Source organism: Danio aesculapii, chromosome 6 (genome assembly GCF_903798145.1).
Source record: "Danio aesculapii chromosome 6, fDanAes4.1, whole genome shotgun sequence".
Lineage (NCBI taxonomy): Eukaryota > Metazoa > Chordata > Actinopteri > Cypriniformes > Danionidae > Danio > Danio aesculapii.
The window spans coordinates 1,212,759-1,225,118 of record NC_079440.1 but is presented as its reverse complement, the minus strand read 5'-3'; the positions used below and the strand labels follow the sequence as shown (position 1 = coordinate 1,225,118).

At 37.2% G+C, this 12,360-nt stretch overlaps 3 protein-coding genes across 4 annotated transcripts in view; 2 read left to right on the top strand and 1 right to left on the bottom strand.

Annotated features, from left to right (window-relative positions):
- Nucleotides 1-60, bottom strand: part of LOC130230335 (endoplasmic reticulum resident protein 27) — a 7,324-nt gene extending 7,264 nt beyond the window's left edge. The window contains exon 1 of the mRNA XM_056459302.1: nucleotides 1-60. This exon is cut by the window's left edge and continues 51 nt beyond it. Coding sequence (XP_056315277.1) covers nucleotides 1-10 — 10 coding nt within the window. The 5' untranslated portion in view covers nucleotides 11-60.
- Nucleotides 61-3,677: 3,617 nt separating this feature from the next.
- LOC130230339 (retinal rod rhodopsin-sensitive cGMP 3',5'-cyclic phosphodiesterase subunit gamma-like) lies at nucleotides 3,678-5,001 on the top strand. Its single transcript, XM_056459308.1, has 3 exons — nucleotides 3,678-3,766; nucleotides 4,243-4,399; nucleotides 4,705-5,001. Exons 2-3 carry the CDS (start codon nucleotides 4,255-4,257, stop codon nucleotides 4,779-4,781), a joined length of 222 nt encoding a protein of 73 aa, XP_056315283.1. The 5' UTR covers nucleotides 3,678-3,766; nucleotides 4,243-4,254; the 3' UTR covers nucleotides 4,782-5,001.
- A 5,095-nt stretch (nucleotides 5,002-10,096) lies between these two features.
- Nucleotides 10,097-12,189, top strand: LOC130230338 (retinal rod rhodopsin-sensitive cGMP 3',5'-cyclic phosphodiesterase subunit gamma). Of its 2 annotated transcripts, none has more exons than XM_056459306.1 (3): nucleotides 10,097-10,188; nucleotides 10,938-11,094; nucleotides 11,747-12,188. In XM_056459306.1, the coding sequence occupies exons 2-3, from the start codon at nucleotides 10,950-10,952 to the stop codon at nucleotides 11,821-11,823; spliced, it is 222 nt and encodes a 73-aa protein (XP_056315281.1). In that variant the 5' UTR covers nucleotides 10,097-10,188; nucleotides 10,938-10,949; the 3' UTR covers nucleotides 11,824-12,188. The 2 variants fall into 2 exon arrangements, with proteins under 2 accessions (XP_056315281.1, XP_056315282.1); XM_056459307.1 differs by lacking the exon at nucleotides 10,097-10,188 and adding an exon at nucleotides 10,728-10,852 and having other exon boundaries at nucleotides 11,747-12,189.
- Nucleotides 12,190-12,360: the final 171 nt, after the last annotated feature.

Genomic DNA, 12,360 nt, shown 5'->3' with positions numbered 1-12,360 from the left:
TCTTCATCATGATGGACGGATCAAGAACGGAGAGACGGATGAAGCCCACCGCTGGCCTCTATATGAGGAGGGTCCGGTCGCTGGGCATGTGACGCTCTCTGTGCATGCTGATTGGTGGAGGTGTGTGTGAAACCTGCAGGTGTGTGTGTGTGTGTGGGGTACGTGTCACTGAACAAACACACGCTGCTCTGCTGAATAGCTTCATTCTGGGACAGAAAACTGAGAAAACAAGAGACAGAAGAAAACATGGAAAACATGCAGCAATAAATACAGCAACAGCACGATTTGATCATCCAGTCAAAAATATTGTCAATTATTTGGGATGTTTAGTAGATTATAAATGATCAGGAGATTTTTAACAAAGATATGTGGAAAATTAAGTACTATCAACATAATCAACATACAGTACTATGGGTTGGGATTTTAATATTTATTTAAATTTAGAAGTCTAGTGGGGGGAAATCTGTTTTTATATATAAGTGCAGTCATGTGGAATGAATTACCAAAATCAATTAAGGAAATGAAAGACCATTGGGAGGTTTAAAAAAGGCGATCCACAGATGGTTGATTGATGAGGATAATCAGTTTGCATGGTGGATGAGGATGCTTTATTCTTATTTGTTATTGTATTGTGAATAGGGTTGCAGCCAGAAGGATAACAGCTGTGTAAAACATGTGCTGGATAAGTTGGCGGTTCATTCCACTGTGGCGACCCCATATTAATAAAGGGACTAATCCAAAAAGAAAATGAGTGCATGAATGTATTTGTGAATAATTTTGTTCCTGTTTTAAATGTGGTGGTACTGTTTGTTTTATGCATCATCTGTATTTTGAAGCTTTGTTTTTACTTAACAGCGAGGATCACAATGGAAACAAGCAGGGCTTTATTGTGTTTTTATCCTCGACAGTTTTTATTTCAAAATGTATGGGATACTTGTGTTTTTGTGCAGCTTGTCTAAAATCTGTCAAATAAAAACTCAATTCAAGCAAACAGATCATATAAATAGACAGGGCTTTGAATATATATCAGCTCATGCTCAGGTTGATCTACTAAGATTTGGGAAATCAAGGACAAATATAAGTGAAAACAGGGTTACAGGATTACCTTTTTCCAGAAGCTTCGTATAGGTATCTCTTATGTTGCATGGGTATAGGAACAGCTCCACTGCAAAAAAAAAGAGAAAGTTTTTCACATTTCTCGTCCAAATTTATAAAGATTCTTAAATTATTTTCTAGACAAGCACAAAATATCTTCTTGTCTTCAGAAATAATGAGTCCAAATGAAGTGAGATTTTCCTTAAAACAAGCAAAATAATCTGACAAAGGTGGAAGAGAAATAATGTTTCTGTTGTCAACTACACTGTCAAAATCAATAAGCTAATCTATTGACCTGTCAGATGATCCACAGATCTCAATTTCACAAAACTGACCCTTATGAGTGATTCTGTGGACCATATTGCAGCATAATTTAGAGGGTCAGTTCACCCAAAACTCTCTATTTACCCTCCCTCGAGTGCCATAATGAGCTTCTTTCTTCTGTTGAACACAGAAGCAGATCATTTGATGAATGCTGAAATCCAGTAACCATTGAGTTCCATAGAATGAAAAACAAATTAAATTGGTTACTGGTTTTCAGCATTCTTCAAAATATCTTCATTTGTTTTTAACGAAGATTGAAACTCAAACAGGTTTGGAACAAGTGCAGAATGAGGAGATTTTTGCGTGAACTGTCCCTTTAATTTGCAAAAGCGAGATCAGAAATGCAGATTTGGTTGTGATCACACACACACACACACGCACACACGCACGCACGCACGCACACACACACACACCTGATTCAGAAGATGACAGTCTTTTTGTTCACCATTTACCATGTAATCCAGCATTATATCATCAGAGGATGAGAATTAGTGTCTTATAAACTGATGTGTCACTGCTCCAGTTCCGCAGGTTTACTGTAGGACAGATTAAGAGTTTATATGGAGTTAATGCTCAGCAGCTCAGAGAGTTAGAGAAGCTCTGTTTTTATGGAGATGCTTAACTTATGCAACGTGTGAAGATCAGCTCAGAGTTCATCATCATCATCATCAACAGAAATCAATAAACAGAAGAGCAGAGACTCTCTATATTTCTATATTGACCACAAAATCATCAGCTCAGAAAATCCTTAAACACATAAATGCAGCCCTGACTAAAATACAGTCTCGTTTCTACTCCAAATACCTACAAACTCTTCAAAATCAAGAACTATTTTCCAGACAAGCAAAACAAATACTGCCTTATTCCCAGAAATAGAGTCAAAATCAAGTGAATTTTTCCTTAAAATAATCAAAATAATCTTCCAAAGGGGAAGAGAAATCACGATACTTCAGAGTGAAAAGAAGATTACTCTGCTCTCCTCATTGGCAGGTCAGACAGTGAGAGGAGAGTAAAGATTACTGTAGTATTTCCCACATCATACTGTATGCTTTAGTTTCTTGCACCATTTTCCATGTATATTATCATTACTCTTATTGTTCATGTATATTATTAGTATTATTATATAATCATTAGCACAATAACATGCTATAAGCAGACACTATATATACACACAGCCTCCTTAATCAGTGTCGGGGCAGAGCTGTTTGCGGATTAGAGCTGTTAACTCTATTTAGTAAAGTTCTTCTATATCTGTGTGTGTGTGTGGGTGTGGGTGTGTGTGCGTGTGTGTGTGTGTGTGTGTGGATCAGAGTAAATGAGGTGTGTGTTTCTCAGAATATCAGCAGACGGTGTTTTTAGCTGCTCAGAGTTAAAAACAGACTCAGTGAAAGAGTGTACAGACCTCTGCATGGAGAAAAACTGACCTGTGATAAACCAGCGCGAGCTCACAGCACACCTGAGCTCAGGACACACTGATCATCATCATCATCATCATCATCATCCAAATGAAACCATGCTGATTTATCTCCAGATTAAAGGACACACTTTACAATAAGGGTTCATTAGTCAATGTTAGTTCATGTGTTTACTGTTCTGCATTTATTAATGGCAGTTCAACATTTACTAATGCAAAGTCAAGCCTGTGAACATTAGTTGATGAACTGAGTTAAACTAACAATGAACAACTGTATTTCCATTAACTGATGTTAAGAAACATTAATAAATACTGTAGTTAATGTAGTGCTCATTGTGTGTTCATGTTGGTAATTACATTAACTAATGCAACCTTGCATTAGTAAAGCGTCACCAGAATAAATGAGTAAATCAGTGATGATCGCTAAATACAGAATCCCACTATTAACTACAAGCTTTTATTATAGATATTGGCTGTTTATTAGAACTTAGGTATGATCTAATATTTTCCATCAACACCTAAACCAAAGCACTACCTTACTAACCGAGTAATAATGAGCAGCAGAAATAAAGGAGCGTCAATCAGTATGAAAACATATATTCAAAATACAGAAGCAGATATTTTACTGTGTGTGAGTGTGTGTGTGTGTGTTAGACTCACAGGGCCCTTAATAAGCCATGTCTGTTTGCACACTGGTGTCCTCAGCAGCACCTGGAGCTGAAAATACTCCTCTGTGTGTGTGTGTGTGTGTGTGTGTGTGTGTGTGTGTGTGTGTGTGTGTGTGTGTTAATCTCCTGATCCTTCTGTGTGTTTCTGTGAGCTCCACAGATTAGTGCAGCGCTATAAAAGCAGCCGGCGGACACATCACACACACGCTGAACTGCAGAGAAGAAGAGCAGAAACACACCTGAACCAGCAGAAGCTCCAGCACAGGTAAGAGATGCACAACACACACACACACTCAACACACACACACACTCTCTGATTTTCCTTTGACTGCTGTAAATCACTGCAATCATTTACCAACACATATCAGAACATGCAGCAGACAAAACAACGGCTAACACACATTCCCACTCGCTACTGAAGAATGTGTGAGTGTGTGTGCGTGTGTGTGTGTGTGTGTGAGTGTGTTTTATATCCTTAATGGAGGGACAGTGTTTGCACATGTGTGTGTTGTGTGAGAGTAGGGTTATATCCTTGTTTTGTACAGTTGTGTAATATTACTGGATAGCTTATTTTAAATCAATAGATTAGCATTAGCACAATCCCAGAAGAGGAGATTAGCAGGTCACCTGTCGGGTCAGATCAGGTGTCAGTTCATGTGTGTTAATAGCGTGACGTGTACAGTAAAGTAAAGTGTGAAGCACAGTGATGATATTAAGAGGGAAATACTGTGTGTGTTTCAGCACCTGTCAGAAATGGACGTTGCAGAACCCGTTGAGAAGAGAGGAGGACCACCAAAGTTCAAGCAGAGGACCACTCGCACCTTCAAGAGCAAGGCTCCCAAACCCGGACAGAAGGGCTTCGGGGACGACATCCCAGGAATGGAGGGTCTCGGCACAGGTAATGCAGAGTTCACACATCCTAAGCTGAAACAACACAAGTCTTGTTATTGATGTGTACAGTTTATTTGTATTTAGTTTACTCCACCTACATTTGTAAAAACATTGTTAACTTCATCATTCAGTGATTACGCTGTAAATAAATTATGTTGGTGTAACCGGTTAGTGGATATGCAGTTCCCAGCATGCTTTGTGTTGGATTAAATTAGCTTAAATTACACCAAGAGACATATATATATATTGAGTGAATCTGAGTGTTTTGAATGACATGAGGCTGACGGTTTTCTTCCTCTGGTCTGTCGACAGACATCACTGTGGTCTGCCCTTGGGAAGCGTTTGGAGACATGGAGCTCAGTGATCTGGCCAAATACGGCATTCTGTAAATGATGTTAAATCTACAGTAAAATCAGCAGCTCAGAGAATCATATATTCATCACACACACACACCGGCGGCGGCGGCGGATGCTCTCAGCCCAACACACACACAGAATCAGATGGACTAAATGGATAATGCAGTTTTCCTCAGTGAGGAGCTGCTGTTCTACAGCTGGAGCTCCAGATTGTGTTTAATCCCTCTCCTATTGCCTGTAGCACACCAGAGAAATGATGATCAAATCTGCTTTATTTTTTGAACTGTGCATGAGATTGTGTTTGTGTCTGAATCAGGTCAAGTAAAACCATTGATTAGACAGGAGAACACACAAAAATAAAGATTTATTTTCCCATAAGTGTGTGTGATGAGCATTGTGTGTCTCCAAACTGACTGTCTTTAAACTGGGTTCAGTATTAAACTCCTTCATTTAAAACTTTGCATTAATTCTTTGTGAACTAATAATATAAAACTTTGTTATTCATGTTAGCTACTAACACAATGCAAACTTTACAATACCAACAGTCTTGATTAGATAAATGCTGTTTAAAATCTACTCTATGTTTTACAGAGTACATCAATATTCCTGAAATACACTGCAATTCAGGTTTATAGTGATTTTCACAATTATTATCGTTCCAACTTGCTAATCAGCTTTACAAAAAGGTGCACATCATTACATTAGTCCAAATGAGATCATTTAGGGAGTGTGTATAGTGTATAGTGTATAGCCTACCTACTGTTATACAGTAGTGTCCTTCCAAAATGGCGACAGTTGTATGTTCAGTGAACTGTATTCGTGTAAATACACCGCTTAAACACACGGTAACGTACAACTTTGTGAAAAATAAATGTCAGCTATTGTTAATCAAAGGAATTAGTGAAACTACCGCGCGCTTTCTTGATTTGGCGCATGCGCAGACACAGCGCGCTGAAGAGAAAAAGGCGCGAATATCTGTAGTGAGGCGATTTTACGGCACATATTTTGACCAAAAGCGCTTTTATATTCGGGTTGTCAGCTGTTGAAGGGAAAAGGAGAAACATCTAGCTTACTTTCTGTTATTAGGTTAATATCCTGCTTTATTTCCGCGGAAAGACTCGATGAAAAGACTGAGAGGAGTAATGTCGACATCTGCTGGATGGTAAAAGAAAGCAGCCTACATTATTTATATTAAACACTAATTCTAATTAAAATTTTTGCTGGTACTTTAAGATAGTCCACACACACACACAAATATTTATATATTCACCCCAAATCGTTTCATAACCTCTCTTTATATTGTCTACAATGTTGTTGTTTATGTACAGCAATTAAGAACACACCATAACTTCCGGTGAAATGTTTATGAGCAATTCCAGCGTTATGGATGTGACATTTGCATCCAAATCTTTACATTTTAATTCACAGAGAAAGTCTTACATAACATTAGATTGAAACATCTGTTTATATTTTCCAAAACAACAAACCCCAGAGTTATGGGATCAGAAAAATATCAATCTGTATAAACATGCATTATGGCTGTGACCAAAACAGTTAGCGAGTCAGTACACAACATACTTGTAGAAATTCAGTGAATTAAACTGCTCAACCCAAAAGAAACAGCGCTAATGAGAAGGAGAAGAGTTGCTCACTAGAACAAACATGATTGATTTGATTTGATTTTACATTTATGAGGTAAATGTTTCGCTGTGTGGGGCAGATGTGAAGGTGGCGCTTGTGTGACTTGGCTAAATCAAATATAATAGTTTAAAAACATTGACGGAGACACTGAGTAGTTTTTAACTACTGTAAAATATTTGCTACACCAAAAATGTAGAAACGGTTTCGCTATTTTGGCTGAAGCTTCGTTTTTTCATGGCAAGGTTGATATCTGCATAGAAATGCTCTTATGTGACTATTTTCAATTTCTTTATTTTTTTATTAACAAGAATCATGAACAGTTTCTTATTTCATAAACTATTCTTATTTCAATAGTTTTTCTTATTTCTTAAAAAAGAAATAAAAATAAACACATACGAGAGGGTACATAATGATCAAATTACATATAAACATATTACACATTTGTCCAGTTTTAGATATTAACAAGAGTTATTAATGCAGTTTTACTGCAGGGAATGCATATACAGTTGAAGTCAGAATTATCAGCCCCCCTGTTTATTTTTCCCTAATTTCTGTTTAATGGAGAGCAGATTTCTCAACACATTTCTCATGCAAAAAGGTTAAAGGAGGAGCATATATTAATTGATTTAATTGCTTTTCTAGTTTTAGACTTGGAAATCACTTTTATTTACATTTGAATCTCTTATTCTAGCACCATGAACAGAGGTTTGCTTTTGGAAAACCTGCATTTATGTATGTGACATCTATATAATAATAAAACCAGCATCTTTTAAAGAGCAACCCTGACCATAGTAACCCAAAATCACATGTTTATAAGATGAGGAAAATGATTTTGAAATATTATGGGCAATAAAAGCTTCAACATTAGTCCAAAAAAGTCGAGTACATTGGCAAGAACAAAATAAATGTGAAATAGTTTCTTTAAAGCTTTCACAAATACAGCATTCTAACTCAATATCAATTAAACATTTTTGTAGAAATAATTTTGTAGGATAAACTCTATGAAGTCATTTAAAGTATTTTCAGTTTCATCAGGTTCCTTTTACAGCATCAGTGTTATAACATTATTTCACTGACCCCATTGTCAGATTATTACGCTTGTTTTAAGGAGAAACTCACTTCATTTTGACTTATTATTTCTGAAATAAACATAATATTTTGTGCTTGTCTAGAAAATGCTTCTTGATTTAAGAATGTTTAGATATTTGGACTAGAAACAAGACAAACTCTGAGTGAGAGGACATTTTAGAGATATGCACCATTAATCAATGCTCTGGTTTAACTAAACTGGTTTAATTGTTGAACTTAATCTTTATAGTACATTTTGTCGACTGATTTGCTGTCACAATTTCAAATTAAACAAAATTGCAAATTACACAACATGTGAAGATCAGCTCAGAGTACATCACCATCACCATCAGTGAAGAAGAGAATGATATAGAAATACTGACCACAAACATCATCAGCTCAGATGACACTTACACACACACACACACACACACACACACACACACGCACACGTCAGAAACTGAGAGAACAAGTTATAATATTATTATTATCATCATAATCTAGTTACATTGTTATTATTTCCTTGTATGTTATTACTATTATTATCTCCCACACACACATACACACTCACAGACAGACACTTACAGATATACACAGTTAAAGTCAGAGTTATTAGCCCCCTTTTGAATTTTTGTTTCTGTTTTAAATATTTCCCAAATGATGTTTACCAGAGCAAGGACATTTTCACAGTGTGTCTGATATTATTTATAACATTTTAAGGTCAATATTATTAGCTCCTTTAAGCTATATATTTGTTTCGATAGTCTCCAGAACAAACCATCATTATACAATAACTTGCCTAATTACCCTAACCTGCCTAGTTACCCTAATTACCCTAGTGAAGCCTTTAAATGTCACTTTAAGCTGAATACTAGTGTCTTGAATATCTAGTCTAATATTACGTGCTGAGTTATTAAAGCTATTATGATTAGAAATGTGCTGGAAAAATCTCTCTGTTAAACAGAAACTGGGGAAAAAATAAGGGGGGGGGCAGCTAATAAGTCAGGGGGTGCTAATAATTCTGACTTCAACTCTACACGCACACACACATACACTCAGACACATACATATACACACATACATGCATACAAACACACGCAAACACATACATGCACACACAGACCCATACACTCACATGTATACACATACACAAACACGCACAGACACACACACAAACATGCACAGACACGCATGCGCTAATAAGCAGACACTATATATACACACGGTGTCCTTAATCAGTGTCGGGGGCAGAGCAGTTTACAGATTAGAGCTGTTAACTCTATTTAGTAAAGTTCTTCTATATCTGTGTGTGTGTGTGTGTGTGTGTGTGTGTGTGTGTGTGTGTGTGTGTGTGTGTGTGTGGATCAGAATATTAGCAGACAGTGTTTTTAGCTGCTCAGAGTTAAAAACAGACTCAGAAAGAGTGTTCTGGAAAACTGACCCGTGGTAAACCAGCACGACCTCACAACACACCTGGGCTCAGCAGCATCATCATCATCATCATCATCATCATCGAATCCAAATTAAACAATGCTGATTCATTCTCCAGATTAAAGTATTAAACCATTGATGATGACTATTTAAAAACACAATATGGCTAACACTTTGGTTTAAATACACATTCCCACTATGAACTACGGCTTATTACTGTATTAAAATAATGCTGTTTATTAGCACCCATAAAGAGTCAACATCTAAACCCAATTACTAACTATTAATAAGCTGAAAATTAGTCAATTATTGAGCTAAAAGTCTTAGGTAGAGTTCTCATTATTAATACATAATTAGCTAAAATAAACACTTTACCTTTCATTAGTTAATGTGTTTACTAAGAGGAACTATTGATGATCAATACTTATACAGCGTTTATTAATCACAGTTCAACATTAACTAACGCAATATTAACATTTAAATTCATGCAGTTAATCAGAAGAAAACAATCTGAATAATGCTAATTAAGATGAATAAATACACTAATAATTGTGTTGTTCATGTTAATCAATACAAAACGTTAACTAACAGCTTATTGTAAAGTGTTCCCAAATAAAGTCTGACTGAAATATGAATTACAATATCAAATAAAGAGCATTAAAATGTGTGCTTCAGCATCTGTTATCCCAAATGACCGGTTCTTTACTAACATCCACACAACACCAGCACACAGACACTGATGGATGATTGATCAATATTATGTTTTTAAATTACTACTAGATTCAGGAGGTTTTGTCCAAATTTACATTACAAATTATTCCTGTTAGAGGTCTGCAAAAGGATTAACTGTCCCCTAAACATGTACAATCAAACAAAAAACTGAACATTATCAGCAGTCAACAACATCTAGAAAGGTCTAGAATTCAGCGTGACATGAGCCAAATGGAGAAAGTGCTTATTAATCAACTCATGTATTTAAATAAATCACAGTCTATCTGTATAGCGCTTCTCACAGTAATCAGCATCGCAAAAACACACAGCTTTACAAGAGGTGTGTGTTATCACAACACATGTGTTTGCACACTGGTGTCCTCAGCAGCACCTGGAGCTGAAATACTCCTGTGTGTGTGTGTGTGTGTGTGTGTGTGTGTGTGTGGTAATCTCCTGATCCTTCTGTGTGTTTCTGTGAGCTCCACAGATTAGTGCAGCGCTATAAAAGCAGCCGGCGGACACATCACACACACGCTGAACTGCAGAGAAGAGCAGAAACACACCTGAACCAGCAGAAGCTCCAGCACAGGTAAGAGACGCACAACACACACACACACACACACACACTCTCTCTGATTTTCCTTTGACTGCTGTAAATCACTGCAATCATTTACCAACACATATCAGAACATGCAGCAGACAAAACAACGGCTAACACACATTTACACTCGCTACTGAAGAATGTGTGAGTGTGTGTGAGTGTGTGTGTGTGAGTGTGTGTGTGTGTTTTATATCCTTAATGGAGGGACAGTGTTTGCACATGTGTGTGTTGAGTGAGAGTAGGGTTATATCCTTGTTTTGTACAGTTGTGTAATATTACTGGATAGCTTATTTTAATCAATGCTCACACACACACACACACACACACACACACACACTGGTTGCAGCCTGTGCATCAGACGTGTGTTCCAGCAGGTTTCCTACAGGCTATAAACAGAAGCTCTAGCATATGTGTGTCAGATGTATGCTAGGCTAATGTGATGCTAATTCCTGTAATTGGAGCGCTGGGCATCTTCACACTAGATCAGCACTATTATGTAAAGAGCTTTACTGTTCACACTGTCTGCACACACACCAGCAGATGGACGGAGAGATGTTGGTCAGCATTGTGTAACCCATAGATTAGCATTAGCACAATCCCAGAAGAGGAGATTAGCAGGTCACCTGTCGGGTCAGATCAGGTGTCAGTTCATGTGTGTTAATAGCGTGACGTGTACAGTAAAGTAAAGTGTGAAGCACAGTGATGATATTAAGAGGGAAATACTGTGTGTGTTTCAGCACCTGTCAGAAATGGACGTTGCAGAACCCGTTGAGAAGAGAGGAGGACCACCAAAGTTCAAGCAGAGGACCACTCGCACCTTCAAGAGCAAGGCTCCCAAACCCGGACAGAAGGGCTTCGGGGACGACATCCCAGGAATGGAGGGTCTCGGCACAGGTAATGCAGAGTTCACACACTCGGACACTCAACACTGAAATGTTTTGTTGTTTCAACAACTTATTTAATATGAGCTGAAGACCACTTAACTGTCCAGAGTTATTCATACCCCCCGGCCAATACTCACCGTTATTTTAACGTTTGAGTTCAAATGTTAATAAATGCTGAGATTTGTCCTATAATGAAGCCTCTTGTGCATCATCATATAATCCTCTGGGAGAAGCCTGGGTCATTTACAGTCAAAACAAAACTTGCTGGTTCAATAAGTCAGAATTTGCTCTGGGTATGAACAATTTTGGGCTTGACTGTACCTTCAATCCACTTACGTTTGTAAAAACATTAAGTTAACTATATCGTTTTGTGTTGGGACAATGTGAATGAATTGTGTTGGTGTAACTGCCTGGTTAGTGTTGGATTGAATTAAATTTTGCTAATACATTTTATTTGCCTAAAATAGATAAAAAAAAATCTAACTTAAATAAATTGAAATTGTGCAATTAAAATAAGTAGAAATACCTCAATTTATTAAATTTAAACTTATATTAAATATAAACTTAAATTACACCAGGTTACATTTATATGTATATTGAGTGAATCTGAGTGTTTTGAATGACATGAGGCTGACGGTTTTCTTCCTCTGGTCTGTCGACAGACATCACTGTGGTCTGCCCTTGGGAAGCGTTTGGAGACATGGAGCTCAGTGATCTGGCTAAATACGGCATTCTGTAAATGATGTTAAATCTACAGTAAAATCAGCAGCTCAGAGAATCATATATTCATCACACACACACACCGGCGGCGGCGGCGGATGCTCTCAGCCCAACACACACACAGAATCAGATGGACTAAATGGATAATGCAGTTTTCCTCAGTGAGGAGCTGCTGTTCTACAGCTGGAGCTCCAGATTGTGTTTAATCCCTCTCCTATTGCCTGTAGCACACCAGAGTAATGATGTGATCAAATCTGCTTTATTTTTTGAACTGTGCATGAGATTGTGTTTGTGTCTGAATCAGGTCAAGTAAAACCATTGATTAGACAGGAGAACACACAAAAATAAAGATTTATTTTCCCATAAGTGTGTGTGATGAGCATTGTGTGTCTCCAAACTGACTGTCTTTAAACTGGGTTCAGCATTAAACTAACTAAATTAGATTTTAATTAAATTAAAACCAACATTAAATGTCCAAAAATAAAGAGTTTTATCTGAGTATAAAATGCACTATTCATGTTTACCACTTAAAAAACCCAATAATTTTGTTTAAATC

Bases quoted from the DNA above. Each gene is read 5' to 3' on its own strand.
- LOC130230339 (XM_056459308.1), top strand. From the start codon at position 4,255: ATGGACGTTGCAGAACCCGTTGAGAAGAGAGGAGGACCACCAAAGTTC. The intron at 4,400-4,704 runs GTAATGCAGAGT...GTCTGTCGACAG, and splicing joins AATGGAGGGTCTCGGCACAG to ACATCACTGTGGTCTGCCCT.
- LOC130230338 (XM_056459307.1), top strand. From the start codon at position 10,950: ATGGACGTTGCAGAACCCGTTGAGAAGAGAGGAGGACCACCAAAGTTC. The intron at 11,095-11,746 runs GTAATGCAGAGT...GTCTGTCGACAG, and splicing joins AATGGAGGGTCTCGGCACAG to ACATCACTGTGGTCTGCCCT.